This window comes from Salarias fasciatus, chromosome 11, assembly GCF_902148845.1.
Source record: "Salarias fasciatus chromosome 11, fSalaFa1.1, whole genome shotgun sequence".
NCBI classification, from domain to species: domain Eukaryota; kingdom Metazoa; phylum Chordata; class Actinopteri; order Blenniiformes; family Blenniidae; genus Salarias; species Salarias fasciatus.
Genome location: NC_043755.1, coordinates 3878189 through 3901330, shown reverse-complemented (window position 1 = coordinate 3901330; position 23142 = coordinate 3878189). Strand labels below are relative to the sequence as shown.

Genomic DNA, 23142 nt, shown 5'->3' with positions numbered 1-23142 from the left:
TGTTCAATGATGCGATGCAGCGTTTTTTTTCAGTAAAAAAGAAGAACTGAACGATCGTTTCAGCACATTTTATTTACTTAGTAACAGTGAAGCTGTATCACAAGCAGTTCCTGTACTCAAGAGACCAAGATTCTCACTGGCAGACACTGGCTCAGCCTCATGCTGCCCGGACCCTGACAGACGAGTTTGCAGAGAGAAAAGCCAGGAAGGTGCGACAGTAAGGTAAGCAGAGACAGACAGAGCTGTTGTGCATTTAAATGATCCAGAGCTTTTAATCTGTTGTTCTGGTGCGCCGTCACCACATTGTGTCAGGAAGCTGAGCTGTGATGCTCACATCCTCTTTTCTTTTTTCTTCTCTTTTTTTTCCACACAAGACCAATTCTAATGACTGACAGATATTTGACTTTTATGGGCGTTTTTTTTTTACCTTCATCTGAGAGTGTTTTTTTTTATTTTTTGTCTGAAAAATGTATAATCTCTGGCATTGGGGGCACATATAAGAATTCTGCATGAGGGCCCAGTGCCAGGTAAATACGCCACTGCTGAGGCGTTCCCAGGCCAGCCGAGAGACACAGTCTCTTCAGCGTTTCCTGGGTCTTCCCCAGGGCCTCCTCCCAGCGGGACATGTCCGGAACGCCTCTCCAGGGAGTAAAACTGTAAATAAAGCAAAATAAAGAGTAAAATAATAATTAAAACAGTCATTGGTTGTTTGACATCTACACCTGCATCAATCACATGCAATAGTTGCCTAACATTGTCAGAGGCCAACACCCCTTCATGAAGCCGGTTTGATCAGTGTTGACTAAACATGACATATTTTTCTGTAGTCTACAGGCAAGGACTCTGGCATGTTTTGAGATCAGCATTCAATAAACTGATGGGTCTATAGCTGCCACAGTGAGGAGTTTGTGGGTTCAAATCTGGGCTGGTTTGGCTCTTGTGTTACCTATTCAACAACAGTAATATGCTGTTTAAAGTACTCAGCTGTGGAGTGTCTGCCACAGGGAGCGGGCACGGAGTTAACAGTCAATTTTTTCACAGAGCACTGGTATCCATTACTGCTGTCATGAGCAAGGTCAGACACAGAATGATAGTTTGTCCAATTATGTAAAACAGGAAGTAAAGCAGCTGTATTGAGTCCTGGGAATGGTGGAGCTGTGTATAAAACTAATAAAGCAACGCCCAACCAGAATATTTTTCATCAGCTGCCACTGGCAGAACCTGTTTGATGTTTATTTCTGTCTTTTAGCAAGAGGGAACGTTTGTTTATTTGTCTTTGTTTCAGTTTCCCCAAACTACCTCGCAGGTTTAGACTTCACAGTTTCCAGTCATGATGAAGATCTGCAGCTCTCAGCTGAGGCGCTCTGCCGTCTTAATCCTGATTCTGCACAGCCTCACTGCGCTCTCTCAAAGTAAGACTGCTGAAAACTTTACTATTATACAAATACATAACAAGTAAACAGCATTTTTATTGTTTTCTTGACATTAGGTAAAAGTTACTGTGTTAAATGAGCCACCTTCAACGATTCAGGAGAAATATGATCTCAAATTATTAAACCCATGTTATCAATACATCGAAATACAAGTTCAGCATCAGTGTGAACTGTGATGTGTTTTTGTCAAAATTATCATTTGATGAGGAGATAAATCAACCTTTTTATTCATGTGGCTACACAGTGAATTTTTTGGTAATTAGATTAGAACTACAAAATCAAGGCTGATAATGAAGAACAAAATCCATTCCAGAAAACTGGAACGACAACCTGTGACTGGGTTAATTTCAAATATTTACATTACAAATCTTGGTCACCTTTCCAGCAAATATTTGGGTTTGACTGTTCGCCAACTCTTCTGGAGCTATTAAGAGCTCCCAGTAAACACTTTTCAGTTCCTCAGCAATCTTTATCAGTGATGAGGCCTATGGTTCAGTGTATGGGAGGCTATGGATTTGTTGTCAGAAGAGGAGAGAAGGGTTGATAGAGGGAGTACACCAGTGCAGCACAGGAGGGTGACAACTATTGATTAATGGGAAATATAAAAGGGAGACATGGGAGCAACAGACATACAAGACAAGCACTGACACAGACAGGGAAATAGATGGAATCCTGGCAGCAGTGAATATGGTCTACCAGTTGCAAGCTTTGGTTACAGATCTCTCTTCCTGTACTTTTTTTTTTTAAAAGTGTCCAAAATCTAGAGAGAGACGGATTGGATAAAGAAAAACTGCTGAGACTGCTGAAGTGGCAGAAAAATGCTACATAAAAAATTCCATTTACCATAAAGTAGCAACATCTGGTTAAATCTGGATTCGTCACATAATACATGACTTTTTACCTGAATCTTCTTTGTATCTCAGTTTTGTTCCTGGTCAGTTATTTTCTGCTCACTTGCACAATGAAGAGTTGGATGCTGTTTTTTGCTCATTTTGTTGTATTGAATTTTTATTAATGACATTTTTTTCTCTTGTCTTTTTTCTCTGCAGTTGACCATGAAGTCACATATGTGGTTGGCTGTTTTAAGGATGGTCCAATTCAAGTGCAGTTTGAATTTGATTCCGAGGAGATGATATATGCGGACTTTGACAACGGCACACTTGTATACACCTTTCCTTCTTTTTTCATGTTTGACCCAACTAAAGTATTTGATACAGACCACTTATTTAAAAATGCCCGCAAAAACACAAAAGTATGTCCACCTCTCATGACATACATTGCTGCAGAAGAGAATTATCCTCCAGAAAACACAGGTAAGGGTCATTTTCTGCTCGTCTAACCCAGCGTGAAGCTATCAGTGACTGTACTTCCCTGACAATATAGTCTCTCTCATAGTAAATAAACTTTGGTGAACGTTTTTATTTCTTTTTAACTTTCTTAAAGATCCCCCTGACAGCGTCCTCTACTCTGCTGAAGAAGTGAAGTTCGGAGCTGAAAACACGCTCGTCTGCTTTGTAAACCACTTCTTCCCTCCTTCCATCAAAGTCAGCTGGACCAAAAACAACCAGCCGGTGTCAGAGGGGGTGTCGCTCAGTCGATATTATATGGAGTGAAATTAATGCCAAAACCTCTCCAACACAAAAAATGTGTTTTATTCACAGCCAATGATTCACAAACAAACTCAGTGTGTTTTACAAAAGCAAAATGTCATTCACAACTAATGCACTTCGGTTTGTTCATCAAAAAAACGTTCCACAAATTAAAAAAACATATAACTGCACTTACATTAAAATATCTTTCAAGATTAATTATTTTTTTCCGAGTACAAAAAACAATTCTGCAGGTTGGAGAAACATTTCTGCGGGTTGGAGAAACTATTCTGCAGGTTGGAGAAACATTTCCGCGGGTTGGAGAAACATTTCCGCGGGTAGGAGAAACAATTGGCTCCCCAGCGTCACGTGACTTTTGGCAGTGATTTTGCACCTTCCTGATTCGCATCCGCAGGACTTAGGATTTATTCACAACTGACAGTGCGTCATTTGCATGCCACAACAGGAGGTGGCGCTGTTGATGCCGTTTAACGCATAGCACCACACCATTGCCAGGACCACAACCGAGTCAGTCAGTCGCCCCAGTACAACGCACCCTGAGCAGCCAACAGGTGAGTTTGTGGTCATTGTTGATGAAAAATTAAATTATCTTTCGTGGCTACATGTCATTTTTGTCACTGCCGGAGCTAACCCATGTTGCGGTGTCAGTTGTGTTAGCTGGTTGCTAGCGTTAGCCACGCTAGCTCGCACTCTCTCTTTCCTCCACTTACTTTTGAATTTATATCATAATTGTCCTCACTCATAGGAGATTGACTTGGAGAGTACATTGTAACTGACCTCATGTTAAAAGTCATAATGTTCGTGTGTGTTTTTCAGGGAGACCTGCTGATGAAGTGAATGAAACTCATCCAAACTGAACCTGTCGTTACAACTCGACACACGGAGGTGAAAGCGGCGGATTACCAAAGATTCCAACGGAGAAAAAGGAGACAGGAGACTGTGACGGCAGTTACCGCACCTGTTGCACCTGAACCTCACACACCTGATGTGTATCAAGCTCCACAACAGAGCGACACGGTGGAGAATGAGCATGAGAATGTGTCCTTTGTAAACATATCAATGGTGAAATTAAGTCCATGTGTGCCGAGATGAACCGCTTGTTTTGTTTATCTTGATTATATGTGACCAACTTCTGTTTTTCTGTAAATAAAATTGATGGCTAACAGTCTTCCTCTGCTGCTTCTAATGTTTATCATTAACATTTCATTATGTCAGGACAGGTAAACCTCCTCAGCTGTTACTGCTCATATGGTGACAAAAACCAGCCTTCTACTTTAATAAGTTAATAAGACTATGGTGAAAATAAATATTGTAGCTCAGTAGCTATTTATGAAACTTCATTTTATTGGGAAATCCTCTGTGCGACTGCGCCATTCACCCATGCAATAATGTCAGACCATTTCTTGTTTCAATGTCGTTTCTGTTTATTTACAACCTTCTTGTGTAGTGCAACGACACTGTTAAAGTTAGTTACAGTTCAAATAAGGTGCAAAAGTCTTTGTGCACACATGTCACTGCAGCTATATAAAGTACGATTAGATTGTGCATAAACAAATAACACTGCAAACAAAATTGAGGAAAACAATGTGCACCTTGCAGTCCACCGGCGTCCACACAACTAAGTCACAAAACTTTGCAGCTGTCACAAAGATGTGAGTCTGTCTGGCTGTAGTATTACTGTCTTCATCAAGACAAAATGCCTTCGCTGAAGTCCAGACAAAGGTTCGTGCCCTGACGACCTATAGCGCCGTGCTGCTGCGATGCTTTGATGGACATTTCACTTCCAGGCAGCCTTTTCCACAACAGAAACGGTAAGTGAGCCCAACCGGGTCTGAACAGGGTCCAGCTTGTCTCCGTACGGTCCGTCGCCTTTCTGTTTTGGTCCATTTTTCCTCGTGTTTAATTCTGTCTTGCTGCAGCACAGTACGTGATCATACACTGTAAACACTGTAAACGTGAACGCGCACAGCGCCCCCTCCTGTTGTGGCATGCAAATGACGCACTGTCAGTTGTGAATAAATCCTAAGTCCTGCGGATGCGAATCAGGAAGGTGCAAAATCACTGCCAAAAGTCACGTGACGCTGGGGAGCCAATTGTTTCTCCTACCCGCGGAAATGTTTCTCCAACCTGCAGAATAGTTTCTCCAACCCGCAGAAATGTTTCTCCAACCCGCAAAAATGTTTCTCCAACCTGCAGAATTGTTTTTTGTACTCGGAAAAAAATAATTAATCTTGAAAGATATTTTAATGTAAGTGCAGTTATATGTTTTTTTAATTTGTGGAACGTTTTTTTGATGAACAAACCGAAGTGCATTAGTTGTGAATGACATTTTGCTTTTGTAAAACACACTGAGTTTGTTTGTGAATCATTGGCTGTGAATAAAACACATTTTTTGTGTTGGAGAGGTTTTGGCATTAATTTCACTCCATAATATTATCCCAACAGCGATGGAACCTTCCACCAGTTCTCCACCCTGAACTTCACCCCAAACAAAGGTGACATCTACTCATGCACTGTGGAGCACGAGGCTTTGAAGAGTCCCAAAACAAGAATCTGGGGTGATTATGCTGAGCTGCTTTTTAACATCGAGGTCACAATCTCTTCACATGGAGATATTGACATTGGAGTTACTGTTACAAGACAACCTAAAATCCACACAATAACACACACACACACTCCTGCACCATTCCTCCCTCAATGAATTATTAAAGATGAGCTTGAAATTATACATAGCTCATGTGAGCATCAGGTAAATTCCAGGTACATTTTGAGGCAGATTTTCTCACGTTAGTTCAAAATATTGGTTCATTAAAAAGCAACCTCTTGGAAGAGCATAGCTGATAGTTACAGCAGTTTTTAAATATCATGTTATCAAGCAGTGATCAGTAACTAATGGATTTTCTTCTCTATTTCCAGAATCGGATGTCGTTCATGAAAGTGATTCAGTGGGCTGGGACATTTACTGTGCTTTGGGTCTGGGCTTTGGCTTTCTGGGAGTCGCCATCGGCACATTTTTGATTGTCAAGGGACTCGAGAAAAAGTAATTAGTTGCTATTTGAGAGATTACACTGAAGAATGTTGACTGACATTTTTTATTTGTCACTTTTCTTTTAAAAAATATCTACAGTGGTTATTTGATTTATCAGTCGATACTGTGATTGATTTCATTCTCATTTTACTCCATTTGCATTAGTATTTTACAATTTGATTTCTAAACAGTGATACATGAATAAAATGTCCATTTTCCTTTCTGATTTGTTGTGATTTCTTTCTTAATGCTCAATTTCTCACTACAGAGACAAGTGAGACATTATTAACTGTGTGTTGAAACATATCGGACATATCCTAGAATTTATTTACTCATGGAAATACACTGTAAAGTTTATTTCTAGTTTATTAATTCATATTTAATTTCTCTTCTTTGAAATGTTCAGTATTCCTGGATGAACTGGCCATTCCAGCATGGTTGTGCAGTGGTTAGCACAGCCGTTTCACAGCAACAACACGTAGAGTGGTTCCTCTGTTTGCATGTTCTCCCTGTGCCTGTGTGGGGTTGGCTTCTTGCCACAATCCAGACACATGCTTGTAAGGCCATTAGTCCTTTGAAACTCTCCAATATCATCAGTCTAAAACATAAATTATTACAAAATAAATTAAATTCTGGTAGCTTATGATTTGACCATTCTCGGGGGGGGGGGGGGGGGGGGGGGGGATACAGATTTTTGCAGGCTACATATGGCCTCTTAATAGAGCAAGCAATGTACTACATTGATCAGTGATGATATTGTTCTTATCGTTATCATTATTATTATTATCATTATTATTATTATTATTATTATTATTATTATTATTATTATCATTGGGCTGGAAGAGCTTTAAAATAAGGTTTTAAACTTTGTCTCAAAAAACAAAAGTATTGAAGTTCGTGTTTGGATACCTCTTACTAGGGATGTGCGATACCACTTTTTTTCAGACCGATACCAAGTACGAGTACTTCATCTTCAGTACTCACCGATACCGATACTTGCATACCGATACTTTATACACATAAAATTCAAAATAATGCAATGAGATTATTTTTGAAAATGAATTTTATTTCCAATAAAAAGGCAGCCCAGCCACTATGTTTAAGTCCAAAATAATAGTCTGAAAAATAAAACAAGCAACTGAGTTTGCACTTATTTAAATGAAATTAAGTGCAAGATAAAACAATTTCTCTGAGTTTTACACTTTACATAAACTAAGGTTTTTAAATGTACTAATTTGAATGATTTTTTTATGAACTAAAGTCAAAGATAGAAAAACCCCTGAGTTTAAAGAGCTGCTCGTGTTCTTTGTGCTGCTCTCGGATCTCTGCTCTTCAGTTTCTCGGTCTTCTGCAGAGTTTGCCGTCGAGTTGCTGCCGGAGTTTTCTTTTTTCCAGCACAACAGCGTCAGACTCTCGTCCACAAGCTTCGCCCTGAGGTGTTTAATGGTAAATGAACAACATCGCGCACCTCCTTAAGCAATTTTAGCATTGCAGAGTTAGCATTCTGCAAAGCTCGGCTCGTTTTCACTTATATAACAGAATTTCCCCACCGGCGGTTCTGGTGAGACGAGCAGCCGTTCTGGATTCATCCTGTTGTCTCTGCTCGGGATGAGACTCATGGAGAAGTCAGCCCGCTGCAGTGTAGCCCTGCTCCTGTCAGCGACTCCCAGAGAGGAACTTCTTCCTCTTCATGTTTGTCAGCAGCTTGCATCCCATTCGGTTGCACTACCGCCAACTGCTGGTGAGGAGGGCTTACTACGCGTGGGGTTTTCTTGCCGTGAGTATCGGCGGCTGGTATCGGTAGCCGATATAAGAAATAAGGCCAGTATCGGCCCGATACCGATACCTGGTATCGGTACTCGCACATCCCTACCTCTTACCTTTAAAGCGATACTTCAACATTTTGGCAAATTGGCCCATCTAGGGCAATTCGGTAGTCATTTAGAACAGCCTACTTACTTTTTTTGTGAGGGCGAGCTGTTGTTTATTCAGCGGTGGGTCTGAGGAGAGCTTCACAGCGGACATAATGGAAGTGGATGGTACAGTTGCTTCCCTCGTCAAACTCATCAAATACACAATCCAACAACCCCAAAACACTCGGGTGGACACGTTATAATCTGCACATTCACTACGCTGTGAAACACCAACAAATAATATTGTAGCGTTACGACATTGAAGCAAATACTGGGAACTACTTTTTCTTTTTAAATCACTACGCCCAGACGCCATGTTTGGTAAGTAGTTCCGTCTTAGCAATCTTCGCAAAAAACGCTCAATCTCGTAATTTTGCATTAATATTTCACAGCGTAGTGAATGTGTGGATTATAACGTGTCCACTCGAGTGTTTTGGGGTTGTTGGATTGTGTATTTGATGAGTTTGACGAGGGGAAGCAAAAATACCATTCACTTCCATTGTGTCCGTCCCGAAAACCTTCCCCGAGTCACCTCTGAATAAACAACAGCTCGCCCTCACAAAAAAAGTAAGTACGCTGTTCGAAATGACTAAGGAATTGCGCTAAATGGGCCAATTTGCCAAAATGTTGAAGTATCGCTTTAAGTCGAGTCCTCACAGTTTTCATGGATGCGTGCTTTTATTTTGAAAGCGTGGATAGAACTTATGGATGATAGTAATTAGCAGTCGGAGGCTAATCTAAGAAAAATTATCCCGAAGAGCAATCAAAGTATGAGTGTGGTATGAAGAGAGATAGAGCAATACTTATGAAGACAACTGATTCTTTGTCAGATCAGTTTCTTATAGTGCTACACAGTGAGATAAAAGATGAAAACTAAGCATTTCAAACAATGGACTTGTTTATTTTGATGTATTAATTATATACAATTTAAAAAAAAAAACAATACAGGAAAACAGTAACTCTCACTACGTCCATACAACAATCTGCATGATGGTACTTGTCATTACCTGTCACACCCTGCACACAGAGCATGTCTGTCACAGGGTAAACAGAAAAGCAATCATACGATAACTACTGGAAACTGATTAACTTCATACATGTTTGTGAACTGTGGGAAGAAACAGGCCACAGGCCAAAACATTAAGTGTTCTATAAATAAAGATTGATTAATTGCCCAGAGAACTATGAGAACATGCAAACACCTCTCAGAAAGAACCAAAGCCCAGTCAGATAGATGTATCATACACGTCCAAGAACTCAACCTGTGCTCTATAAACAAGCTGTCACCCCATTAACTGGGCCACACCTTATTCACACCACACCTGTTGCAGAGAAGACATGCTGGAAGTCTGATGTTTCACTTCCTCATATTAGCAGTGTAAGTTCAAGTAATTTGTTTCCTGATCCATTTTGGCTTTCACTTCGTCACCATGCAGGCTCCCAGCTTGTCATCGCCAGTGCCATGGCTGCTGTTTCTGCTCTTTTCTCCTGCCGGTAAGCCACATTTTTAAATGAAACATGGTTCTGCCGAATAACATCTTTTCAACCCAAATTCTTGTTGTGCTTCACGTTTCAGATTCTTACTTTGGCAACGCTGTCGTTCGTTGCCAGTTTAATTCCACGCGAGACGTGGTTTTTCTGGAACAAGTGTTCTTCAACAAAGTGTTTCTGGGCGAATACAACAGCATGCTGGGAAAATATGTGGGATACACAGAGAAAACGTCAAAAATCACTGAAGAATTTAACAAGGACAAAGCGTTTCTGGAACGAGCAAGAAAGAATCAAAAGCAATGTGAAGACAACCGTGAGCTGGTCTATGATGTCATGTTGATAACAGGTAATTGTACTAATACCAGCTGAAATATCTGATAATGCTTCAGAATACATCTGCCTGCAACATTTACCATTCATGAAGATAATTCTCATTAAGGAGAGAATCATCTGTTCAAGGTGGGTTTTTGTTGACAGCTCACGGGAATAAAATACAGAATGTATCTAACAAAATACACTAGTGTACATGAGTGTGCTGGAAAAACCTTTGAAGTTAAAAAAGGACTGGATGCTCATATTTCCGCACCCTCATCAGGACTCTGGCGGCGCTGTTCTGTACATACTGGAGCTTTTGCATGCTCCTGCTGGAGATCCCGATGAGGAGTGCGTTACAGTAGTCCAACCTGGAGGAAACAAAGGCATGAACAAGCTTCTCTGCAGCAGGGAGGGAGAGGGAGGAACACAGTCTGGAAATGTTATGGAGGTGGAAGAAGGAGGTTTTGCAGATGGCGGCGACATGATTGTCAAAGGAGAGGTGGGGGTCAAACTTGACCCCAAGGTTCGTAACAGAGGGAGAGAGGGGAATTGTGTGACCAAAGAATGAAACAGAGGTGAGAGGAGCAGAGCTGATGAGCAGTACCGATTTGAATGGCTTCTGTTTTTGAGCCATTGAGCTGCAGGAAGTTTTGACTCATCCACACCCCTATTTCCTCCATATATATATACATATATTTATACATACATACATACATACATACATACATACACACAGTGGGGCAAAGAAGTATTTGGTCAATAACAAAAGTTCATCTTAATACTTTGTCATATACCCTTTGTTGGCAATGACACAGGTCAAATATTGTAAGTCTACACAGGGTTGTCACACACTGTTGCTGGTATTTTGGCCCATTCCTCCATGCAGATCTCCTCTAGAGCAGTGATGTTTTGGAGTTGTCGTTGGGCAACATGGACTTTCACTCCCTCCAAAGATTTTCTGTGGGGTTGGGATCTGAAGACTGGCTAGGCCACTCCAGGACCTTGAAATGCTTCTTACGAAGTCACTCCTTTGTTGCCCGAGTGGTGTGTTTGGGATCATCGTCTTTCTGAAAGACCCAGCCACGTTTCATCTTCAATGGCCTTGCTGATGGAAGGAGGTTTTCACTCAGAATCTCACGATACATGACCCCTTTCATTCTTTCCTTTACACGGATCAGTTGCGTCCTGGTCCCTTTGCAGAAAAACAGCCTCAAAGATTGAGGTTGTCTCATTAGATCAATCGATCAGCCGCGATTGATGTTCTGTATGTGATCCCTCAATCTAGTCCGCCTAAGAGACAGCCTCTTCTTCCAGGGTTTTGGTGTTCTGCATTTGTTGTCTCCCATAGTGGAATGGACCATCAATCCTGGAGAGAGAGAGGGGGAGAAAGAATTAGCCGAGAGATCATCGTATGTTCATGGAAGTGGAAAGGAAAGCCTTAACCAGCCCTAATTGCAAACTTTATTGAAAATAAATGTCTTCAGCCTCGTCTTAAAAGCAGAGGTGTCAAGAAAGTACTTTCCCATGCCATGTTTTTGTTGTGCCCAGTCAGTTAACAAAGGGCTGGACTGATTTGAACACCTGCAACAAACAGTTCTGGGCCCAGGTGATCACAATCAGCCATGGAAAACATGGCATGGGAAAGTACTTTCTTGACACCTCTGCTTAAAAGCAGAGACTGTGTCAGCCTCCCTCACAGAAACTGGGAGCTGGTTCCACATAACAGAAGCCTGATAGCTGAAAGCTCTGCCTCCTGTTCTACTTTTAAAAGACCTAGGAACCTCCAGCAGACCAGCACTCGAAGCATTCTCCTAGGACAGTATGGGACTAATAGCTGTTTAGGATATGATGGGGCCTGGTTGTTCAGGGCTTTATAGGTTAAGAGGAGGTTTTTAAATTCTATTCTAGATTTAACAGGAAGCCAGTGAAGAGAAGCTAATATTGGGGCGATGTGATCTCTCCTACTGGTTCTTGTGAGGACTCTTGCTGCAGCATTTTGAACGATTTGGACACTTTTTAGGCAGTTATTGGGGGCCCCCTGATAACAAGGAATTACAGTAGTTTACTCTGGCGGCAACAAATACCTGTTTTAATTTCTCAGCATCGTTTTGAGTCAGCATCTTCCTAATTCTAGAAACATTACGCAGGTTAAAGAAGGAGCCCTTATGTCTTGTTTAATGTGGGAGTTAAAAGGATAAGTCTGGGTCACAGGTCACTCCCAGGATCCTCACAGTGTTACTGTGAGTTAAAGCAACACCATCCAGATTGACTATTTGTTTAGATCATTTTTCCTTGAGGTTTTTTGGGCCAAATAAGATAATTTCTGTTTTATCTGAATTTAGGAGAAGAAAATTATGACTCATCCAGGTTTTTATGTAATTAAGACAAGCTTCTAATTTGACAAGTTGATCAGTGTCATCTGGTTTCAAGGATAAGTGTATCATCTGCATAACAGTGGCAGTTAATGGAGTGTGTCCTGATGATATTCCCTACAGGAAGCATGTATAATGTGAAGAGTATAGGTCCTAAAACAGAACCCTGTGGAACTCCATATTTAGCTTTGATCCGAGCTGAAGAATTATCATTAACATAAAGGAAGTGGAACCTGTCCGCTAAATATGATTGAAACCAGTGTAATGCTGAACCTTTAATCCCAATAATATATTCTAGTCTAGTCTCTGTCCTCCACTATATTCTGAAAACCATTGGCACACAATATATCAGTTTTTATTTCATGTTCTGTAAGGTTGTATTCTGAAGCATTACAAAAGTCAAAATTTTTTGCACACAAGATGCAGCAAATCCAAACATTTTGTTGCATGTCAAGTCATTTTGAATTTCTCGTTGTAGCTGAGCCTTCTGTCACACTGAGGTCAGTTGAGGCAGCAGGCATGTCTCATCCACGAATGCTTGTCTGCAGCGCTTACGATTTTTACCCCAAAAACATCAAACTGACATGGCTGAGGAACGGACACGAGGTGACCTCCGATGTGACGTCGACAGAGGAGCTGTCCAACGGAAACTGGCTCTACCAAATCCACTCACATCTGGAAATTGATCCCTCCCCTGGAGATAAAATCATCTGTAAGGTGGAGCACGCCAGCCTCATGGAGCCCAAGCTCTATGAATGGGGTAAGACAGTGAGGTGTTTTTAATAAGAGACTTTTGACCCAAGTTGAACATCAAACACAATCGTCTGTGTCATTAATTGTGTTGTTTGTGATAAATGTGTTTTCAGAATTGGTCACAACATCAGACAAGAATAAGATCGCAGCAGGGACAGCGGGGATTGTGCTCGGCCTGGTCTTTCTTATTGCCGGAGTCATTTTCTACAGGAGGCGCAATAATGGTGAGACACATGATGACAAATTATCCTTAAAAATTATCCACAAAAATGTCTCCAGCAGCATGGTGAAAGTTTGAGGAGATAAACACCATACTAGCTGCGGATAAGACGTCTGTAATCACCAATCCCTGTTTTTCATATTCAAAATTTTTGGTGGTTTATATTTTTGTGGACTGTATATTTGAAATTCCACTTATCGTTTTCTGTTTGTCTTCTAGGTCATCAACCTGTGCCAACAAATCCAGGAACACAATAAAGATTATGTACATGAAGCACATGAACTGAAACGTTTAAACATACAGTCTGTTACAGCTAGGGATGGGTACCGAATTTCGGTAATTTTTTGGTACCGACCGAATTCCCGCTGAAGTACCGAGTATCGATTCACGGGAAATCCGTCGGTACCACATTTCGGTACCTGAACGCACCTTTTTTTTTTTTTTTGGACCCTGAACGCACCTTGACATTATGCATCGGCAAGAGCGGAGGACACGGTGACGCGGTTACGTGGGTCCAGAATCTTCGGAGTATTTTGACTCGCAGACCGGGAGCAAATATATAATATACCGGGAGAGCGGACACGCACACGGGCCGTGAGAGCGGGCGGGGGGGGGAATAGACCCCACTGGCCTGGAACACACCGGCCGTTCGGGAAACCTCCCGATGGCCACCCCGCCCCTGTTCGGAGGTGTTCGCGGGAGGAATAAGCCGCTTTTGCGGCTTCTGCTTCCGCGATGGTCGCTCCCGCTGCATGTCACTTCCTAAACAATGCTCTGCGCATGCGCGGCTCGAAACAAGAGCGCGCATCGAGGCGGCGACCGGCGCCGGCTTCTCAGACGCCCCAAGGCCGACACGAGCGCCCTGCGGTAGTGTCGCGGAGGGTCCCGCCGCGAGAGCCAAGCAGTGCACTGCTGAAACGGGCCGTCACAGCGTCGCACCCTGGCCGGCGCCCCTCACGGCGTCAAGCGCCCCCTATGGCTCGGCGCCCTGGGCAAGTGCCCCGGATGCCCAGCCTAATCGCCGGCCCTGGCGGCGACTCGACATATGTCATCACGCAAAAGCGGTCCCACGTGGCGTTTGATTGGCATTATGACTGCCCAATTACGAGTTGGAACCATACAATTCTGATCCTCCAGTATACCTTTAAGTGTTTGTTTACTGTAGAGGGGCCTGGTGCTGCTAATGTGAAACATTTTATACAGTTATTTATTTTGAAAGTTGTTTGTTACTGTATGGGCAGCAGGTGCAAATGTGAAACATTTCATACAGCTATTTATTTTGAGTCTATTTTTATTATGTTATTTATTATTGTTATTTATTTAAATTTTTTACTTTATCCCCACACACATTTTTCTCAAGTTCTATGTTGGAGTTATTTCAGTTGATGTTATTGAAGCATAAATGTTGAAAATTCCGAAGTTTTGACTATTTTCTTTAAATATACAAAATAACTTTAATTACCAAATGCATATTCCCCCCCCCCAAAAAAAAAAAAAAGTATCGAAAACAGGTACCGAAAAATACCGGTATCGATTCGCAGGTACCGAGTATTGGTATCGTATCGATTCAGATGTGAAAGGTACCCATCCCTAGTTACAGCTGCCCTGTATCGTTTCTTCATCCCCCCCCCCAAAAAAAAAAATGTGTGTGAGTGTATGTCTGTGTGGTTTCCCAGGTTGCTGCTGCTGCAGGAACCAATCATCCCTTCATCGCCTGCACCTGTTGAGTTTGACCAGAGAGCCGTTCGTCAGCCTATCCTGCAAACGCATCTGAGGAGTTAAAGGAATACTCCACCCAAAAAACGATTTGGCCTCATTTTCTACTCACCCTCATGATGAGAAACACTCTGGAGCAGTTTTTTGATGTTTCAAATGCAGTTGGAGATGTTTGGGGACTTTCGTTGTCAACAAACAGGGACCGACAGAGCCCGACAGAAAAAAACGGTCCATAAAGTCCACAAAAACGTTCCCATTTTCCTTCATACTGCTCGTCCGCTGTAATCCAAGTGTCCTGAGCGCGTAACGTCCATAATTAATTCTTAACAAGGTAATTTAGTATATTTTAACAGCCTAAACAGTGCGCTCTCATACTGCTCCAGGGCATGCCTGCGCGCGCACCCTGAACTACGGAAGCCGCGGCAGACCAAGCAACACGCTTGCGCGCATTCAGCGACTACTTTTCTAAATAGCAAGCGTAGAAGAAGTTCCACTGTTTATATTCTGCTGTGAGTGACCGAGCTGTGGACAATCACAAAAGTGATTGGCTACTGTTTTAAAGCTTTGAATTCGGTGTCCTGCTGAAAGGGCACAAGCGTGTTGCTTGGTCTGCCGCGGCTTCCGTAGTTCAGGGTGCGCGCGCAGGCATGCCCTGGAGCAGTATGAGAGCGCACTGTTTAGGCTCTTAAAATATACTAAATTACCTCGTTAAGAATTAATTATGGACGTTACGCGCTCAGGACACTTGGATTACAGCGGACGAGCAGTGTGAAGGAAAATGGGCACGTTTTTGTGGACTTTATGGACCGTTTTTTCTGTCGGGCTCTGTCGGTCCCTGTTTGTTGACAACGAAAGTCCCCAAACATCTCCAACTGCATTTGAAACATCAAAAAACTGCTCCAGAGTGTTTCTCATCATGAGGGTGAGTAGAAAATGAGGCCAAATCGTTTTTTGGGTGGAGTATTCCTTTAAAAGGGGTTGGCTGTAACCAACCATGCTCACATGCCTCCTAGTAGTTAGTTGTGGCTGTTGTTGGTTAGAGAGGCACCCGAATCTGTTTGTGATGTTTTGGTTTCAGGAATCTTTTGTTGTATTTTCTTTATTATTAGTTATGCCATTTGGCATTTGTTTGTGGTGTGATAAGTCTAGTTTAAAGTCTATTTTTGATATCATTTAATCGTACTTTTGTTAATAAATAACTTTAATTTCCACTTAGTACCTGTGGCTTTTATGCTACCGCCTTTTATCCATCTCCTAAAAAAGCTGGACATAACACAGTCTTTCAAGGTGAAAGATTCAGAGTCGACTAAAGAAGCACTAAGAAGTCAAACTCTGAAAACAGTGGATATGCTATCAGGAGTTGAAAGATAGCAGTGTTTTTATTGTTTTATTTGCAAAGTGATCATTTCAATAAAGCAATAAATACCTTTATTATCAAACAAATTGTTTCCGTCTCATGATATTCAACTAAACCATTATTGTACGTAACCAAACACATTTAACCTTTCTTCTATGAGGTGGAAAACGGTTACCTATATTTTTTCTGGGTTAAGTTGTAAAAATTTCTCACAATAATTTAATTTATGCGCTAACTCGGCCAGTATAAGGGCCTGTGGTCATTCACTGACACTGGAGCTGTGTGTCATCTGTGTAGTTATGATGGGAAATGTGATGTTCCATGAGGTGAGGAAGAGTGGAGATGTTAAATAAAAGAGTCCAAGGACCGAGCCTTGAGGAACTCCACAAGTGATTTCAATCTCATTAGCTTCATCATTACTTATTGACACAGAGACTCAACAAATTCATCACTTTTGCATTCAACTTAATCGAAGTGGGCTAATTAGTTCAGCTGACATTGAAACATTAAGTATTACTAACGAATAATCTTGTTTTGATTTCACAGGACTTAGTGTGTCTAAGTCAGTGGTTCTCAAACTGTGGGGCGCGTGCCCTGGGGAACATCCTTTTTTTCCGCCGGACTAAAATAAAGTGTAATTGCACATCCACTCCAGTAGTTGGCAGTGGTGCTCTCATTGTCAGAGTGTGCGCAGCTCCACGGTGTAGGTTTTTTTGCAACGAGCTGCGATGTGAAGCGCAGTAAACAAACCCTGAGACAACATGAAGACATTTTTAACAGGGATGAAAAGAAAGGCGGAGAGAGACGAAGATAGTGAGTCAAAAGAGAATTCTGGCTGAGTGTAGAGAGGCAGTATCCACTCTTAGGTCAGAGGTCTATGGGCATTATGCTTCCTTTAGCAACATCTTACCTTTGTGAGACTGGCTTCTCTGCTGTTGTTGCACTGAAGACTGAAGACTGAAGACTTCCTGTCCTGCTTGCCTCGCCCTGCTGCTCGAAGAATACCAGTGGCGAGCGGCCTTCATGGGCGCCATCTCCCCGGTTCCCGCACCCGAGGACGCCGGCGAGGACACTCTCGCTCCTGCCCCCGCCCCGTATGACTGGGCCAAAGCCAGCGAGGACATCAGCAGCAGTAGCAGCGTCTCCATGTCAGAGAAGTCCACGCAGCGCGACGATTCCTTCTCCGCCTTCTCCAGAGCCAGCCATCGGAGCGCCCCCCGCAAGCCTGTGGAACTCCCGCCGCAGCCTCCAGAGCCGGCGCAGCGCAACTTTGCACTCGGGCTAGCAACCCAGTCACGCACTCGGTCCCGGACTGCGGTGCTGTGTCCCGCTGTGCCATCTTTCCAAGCTAACATGCAGTGTGACTGGGGTACGCTGCTCACTGCCAAGGGGGCGGTGAAAGGCTACCGTGAGTACTGCTGTGTGGACGGCTGGCCGCCGGTCTCCGGAGTACCTGCTATAACCTACGTGAGGCTGTGTTCCTCCTGCATCTGTGGTGAAACATGTAAATAAGGCCGTGAGGCCCGTTACATCTTCCCTAAAGGGCAACAGTCCTCCCCTCTTTTCAGCGCTTGCATGACTGAAGCATGTCAAGCTCAGCGGGGCTCTTCCCCTCCCTCCTCCCGCTACGTGATAAAGCGGTGTAACGAGGTGAGCGGTGCGTGCACTGAGCCGCCGAGATGCGCCATGCCATCGCCGGCTCTCCCTCCACAATCTCGCCACGCCGTGGCCGGGGAAGCGGGTCACAGCAGCGAGCCAGGGCCACTAACTCACCCACTCGGGGCAACACGCAAGCGGAGCACTGCCGGGGTCCTGCCAGTACCTCGTAAACGCTCCAGGCTGAGCCCTCCGCCGGCTTCTGCATGCACCACGCATGCAACGAAGCGTCAGAGTGGCGGCTCTGTGAAGGCCTGCGTCCCCGCTGTTGAGCGGGCGGACCCCGGCATCATTAGTGAGGTCAGCGGCCCGAGGGACCTTGGGATCACTCCGCATCCGCCGTGTTTGTCTTCAAAAAAGTGCTGGCTCGCGGCCCCACGGCGGCCGCCCGCGCTGCTTCAAGGGATGCCCCTTCCACAGCCCTTTTGTGGAGGGCCCCCCGTCTCCCGAGGCCCCGGGGACCAGTGGGCCGTCCCCCAGGCTGTAGTGCAGCCACTCACCCTCCACTTCCAGATGTAGCGTGCTATGCTGGGACCGCTTTCACACTGGCTGTCCAGGACGCTGAGATGCGGATATGCCCTGTAATTAGCATGTCGCCCACCTCTCTTCATCGGGATCCTTCGTACGCGACTCGCATGCCCTGTGGGGGCGGCCGCTCTCGAAGTAGAAGTGTCCTTGCTCCTACGCCGTGGCACGGTAACGGAGCTGAGCGCGGAGGAGGCGCATTTGGGTTTTTACTCCCCCTACTTCTTGGTGCCCAAGAAGAACGGCGGGATGAGACCCATTCTGGATCTGCGGGTCCTGAACGCTCACATAGCCACCAAGAGGTTCCGCATGCTGATGGTCAAACACCTCCTGGAGAGTGTCCGCCCCAGGGACTGGATGACGTCGGTCAACCTGACAAACGCCTACTTCCACATCTTCATTCTGAGGAGGCACAGAACCTTCCTCAGTTTCGCTGTGGGGCCCAGGTATTTTCAATACAACCGGCTCCCCTTGGCCTACTCTCTTGCTCCTCGCACCTTTACCAAGTGTGTCGAGGCACATGAACACATGTTTTTAAGTATAATTAACTCAAAAGATTTGTCAGCATAACTTAAAATTTCTTATGTAATCAGTTACGACTAAAATTTTGAGTTTTCTGAACTTATTCGAGTTTGCAGTGAAAAAGAAGATGTATCAATATTTCCATTGCATTGTTCTTTAGTTCCTCATGAGTAAGTTTGTGCAGGTCGGTTTACAAAAGATGGAAGTTAAATGTCTACTTAATTAGAATATTATTCCTTTCCATTGCTGTTTTTTAGACTGTGTGAGGAAACCAGAGGCCTTTGAAAATATGCAAAGAAAGCCAATTCAAGATTGTTTTTTTTTTTTTTTTTTTTTTTTGCTGTGAGACTGCAGTACTACCCACAACACTATCATGAATCCAAACTTCGATCACTTCGCTTGAAGTTTCAAACCAATGCAATCTCTAATAATAGTCTGTTAGGTCCTATCAAAAATAAAGAAAATCATCCTGACATACATATCTTTAGGGACAAGCAGTTGTGAAGTGGTTAACGCTTGACTCACTTTAAGGATATACTCAGTTTGAGTCCAATTCACCTGGACAATGGTTAATCTGTGTACAATTTGTAATCTGGTATCGTTCCACAGTCAACACAAAAAAAGTGTTTAAGGCTGATTGAATACTCTTGATTAACAGTATAAAAGCCAACATGTTTTTTTTAATTCCGTAATGAATCGAGAGTACACTTAGAAAATAAAAATAATGAACTCCACATAGAAAGGTATTTTTTTGCTGTGAGGGACTAATCAGTATTGTGGTGGTCTTGTTTCCTCATCACACTTGTTTGCTTCTTTTATGGACCATAAAATGATCAATCTTAAGATATTCGAGTGTGAAATATGCCATTGAGCCATTGCCACTGGCCCAGGGCCTCCTCCCAGCGGGACATGCCCAGAACAACTCCCCAGAGAGTAGTAAATAAAGTAAAGAGTAAAATAGTAAATAAAACAGTCAGTGGTTGTTTGACATCTACACCTGCATCAATAACATGCAATAGTTGCGTAACATTGTCAGAGGACAACACTCCTTAAAGAAGCCAGTTTGATCGGAGTTGACTAAACATGGCTTATGTTTCTGTTGTCTACCGGCAAGGACTCATAGATTTTGAGATCAGCATTCAGTAAAGTGATGGGTCTATAGCTGCCACAGTAAGGAGTTTGTGCGTTCAGACTTGGGCTTTTTAAATCTTTCAAACTGTTTTTTTTTCCAACTCTTGAGTCCAATCTACATAATTTTGTGTTTTTGTATGTCGCCCTCCAGTCTGATGGTGTGGCTCTTGCATTACCTGTTCACAACAGTAATATGCCGTTTAATGTACTCAGCTGTGGTGTTTCCGCCACAGGGAGCGGGCACGGAGTTAACAGTCAGTTTTTTCACAGAGCACTGGTATCCATTGCTGCTGTCATGAGCAAGGTCAGACACAGAATGATAGTTTGCCAAATTATGTAAAACAGGAAGTAAAGCAGCTGTATTGAGTCTTGGGAATGGGGGAGCTGTGTATAAAACTAATAAAGCAACGCCCAACCAGAATATTTTTCATCAGCTGCCACTGGCAGAACCTGTTTGATGTTTATTTCTCTTTTTTAGCAAAAGGGAACGTTTATTTATTTGTCATTGTTTCAGTTTCCTCAAACTACCTCACAGGTTTAGACTTTACAGTTTCCAGCCATGATGAAGACCTGCAGCTCTCACCTGAAGCGTTCTGCCATCTTAATCCTGATTCTGCACAGCCTCACCGTGCTCTCTGAAAGTAAGACTGCTGAAAACTTTACTATTATACAAACACATGACAAATAAACTGCATTTCTATTGTTTTTTGACACTACGTAGAAGTTACTGTGTTAAATGAGCCACCTCCAACTATTAAGGAGAATTATAATCTCAAATTATTCAACCAATGTTTCAACCAATTCAATGTTATCGGTATATCAAAAAAATACAGTCAGCCCAATGAATTTCAAGTTTCTGAATGTTTAGATTCTGACATTTATATTCATGATACATGTTTTTCGTTAACAGAAGCTTTAAAAAGATCACAGGTTGAGCATCAGTGTGAACTGTGATTTTTTTTTTTTTTTTTTCAAAATTATCATTTGATGAGGAGATAAATCAACCTTTTTATTCATGTGGCTACACAGTGAATTTTTTTGGTAATTAGATTAGAACTACAAAATCAAGGCTGATAATGAAGAGTAAAATCAATTCCAGAAAACTCGAACGACAACCTCCAACTCGGTAAATTTTAATATTTACATGCAAATCTTGGTCACCTTTCCAGCAAATATTATGGTTGGATTTTTCATCAACCATAATGGAGCTATTAAGAGCTCCCAGTAAACAGGGTTCAGTTTATCAGTAATGAGGTCTATGATTCAGTGAATGGGAGGCTGTGGATTTTTTCTAGGGTGTAGTTGTCACGACCATCGTGGACCCAAAAGTAGTTAACACAAAAGGTGGAGTTGAAAAGGTTTATTGTGTGACAAGTTCGGCGTCATGGGGTCCAGGAGGTCAGAAGAGGAGAGACGGGTTGAAATAAGGAACACACCAGTGCAGCACAGGAGGGTAATGACTATTGATTAATGGGAAACATGAAGAGGAGACATTATTGGAGCAGTGTCCGAAATCTAGAGAGATACAGATTGGCTAAAGAACAACTGCTGAGACTGCTGAAGTGGCAGAAATATGCTACAAAATAATTTCCATTTACCATAAAGCAGCAACATCTGGTCAAATCTGGATTCGTCACATAATACATGACTTTTTACCTGAATCTTCTTTGTATCTCAGTTTTGTTGCTGGTCAGTTATTTTCTGCTCACTTGCACAATGAAGAGTTGGATGCTGTTTTTTTGCTCATTTTGTTGTATTGAATTTATATTAATGACATTTTTTTCTCTTGTCTTTTTTCTCTGTAGTTGACCATGAAATCACATATGTGGTTGGCTGTTTTAAAGATGGTCCAATTCAAGTTCACCTTGAATTTGATTCTGAGGAGATAGGGTTTGTAGACTTTGACAACGTCAAAGTAGTATCCAGCCTTCCTTCCTTTTTCATGTTTGACCCAACTACATATGATTCACGGCGCTTATTGATAGATGCCCTCAGAAACACAAAACTATGTCAAGCTTTTTTGACATATGTTGTTGCAGAAGAGAATCATCCTCCAGAAAACACAGGTAAGGGTCATTTTCTGCACGTCTAACCCAACGTGAGACTATCCGTGACTGTACTTCCCTGACAATATTGTATCTCTTAAAGTAAATAAACTGTTTTGGTGAATGTTTTTATTTCTTTTTAACTTTCTTAAAGATCCCCCTGACACCGTCCTCTACTCTGCTGAAGAAGTGAAGTTCGGAGCTGAAAACACGCTCGTCTGCTTTGTAAACCACTTCTTCCCTCCTTCCATCAAAGTCAGCTGGACCAAAAACAACCAGCCGGTGTCAGAGGGGGTGTCGCTCAGTCGATATTATCCCAACAGCGACGGAACCTTCCACCAGTTCTCCACCCTGAAGTTCACGCCAAACAAAAGTGACATCTACTCATGCACTGTGGAGCACGAGGCTTTGAAGAGTCCCAAAACAAGAATCTGGGGTGATTATGCTGAGCTGCTTTTTAACATCGAGGTCACAGTCTCTTTACACTGAGAGATTGACTTTGGAGTTACTGTTACAAGACAATGTATCATCCACACAATAACACACACACACACACACACACACACACACACACACACACACACACACACACACACACACACACACACACACACACACACTCCTGCACCATTCCAAATTATTAATAAGCTTGAAATTATGAATAGGTCAAGTGAGCATCATGTAAATTTTAGGGAGATTTTGATTTTGACTTGAACTAATGAATGTTCTTCTCTATTTCCAGAATCAGATGTCGTTCATGAAAGTCACTCAGTGGTCTTGGACATTTACTGTGCCGTGGGTCTGAGCTTTGGCTTTCTGGGAGTCGCTGTCGGCACATTTTTGATTGTCAAGGGACTCGAGAAAAACAATTAGTTGGTATTTGAGAGATTATAGTGAAGAATTTTTATATTTTGATTTTTTGAATCATTTTGCTTTTAAAAAATTATCTAGAGTGGCTGTTTTATTTTTCAGTGTGTTGCTGTGATTGATTCTGCTTTCATTTCACTAGTATTTTGTAATTTGATTTCTAAACAGTGATATATGAATAAAGTGTC

General features: G+C 42.6%; 2 protein-coding genes across 3 annotated transcripts in view; both read left to right on the top strand.

The window, feature by feature from the left end:
• Positions 1–14767, top strand: part of LOC115397158 (H-2 class II histocompatibility antigen, E-S beta chain-like) — a 22158-nt gene extending 7391 nt beyond the window's left edge. The window contains exons 2-6 of the transcript XR_003932440.1: positions 9561–9821; positions 12641–12922; positions 13029–13139; positions 13355–13442; positions 14730–14767. The gene's annotated coding sequence lies outside the window, so the exon portion shown is untranslated. The remainder of the gene's footprint in view (positions 1–9560; positions 9822–12640; positions 12923–13028; positions 13140–13354; positions 13443–14729) is intronic.
• LOC115397159 (H-2 class II histocompatibility antigen, A-U alpha chain-like) lies at positions 901–23142 on the top strand. Of its 2 annotated transcripts, none has more exons than XM_030103364.1 (4): positions 901–1412; positions 21848–22108; positions 22242–22523; positions 22830–23142. In XM_030103364.1, exons 1-4 carry the CDS (start codon positions 1331–1333, stop codon positions 22958–22960), a joined length of 756 nt encoding a protein of 251 aa, XP_029959224.1. In that variant the 5' UTR covers positions 901–1330; the 3' UTR covers positions 22961–23142. The 2 variants fall into 2 exon arrangements, with proteins under 2 accessions (XP_029959224.1, XP_029959225.1); XM_030103365.1 differs by lacking the exon at positions 901–1412 and adding an exon at positions 20585–20683.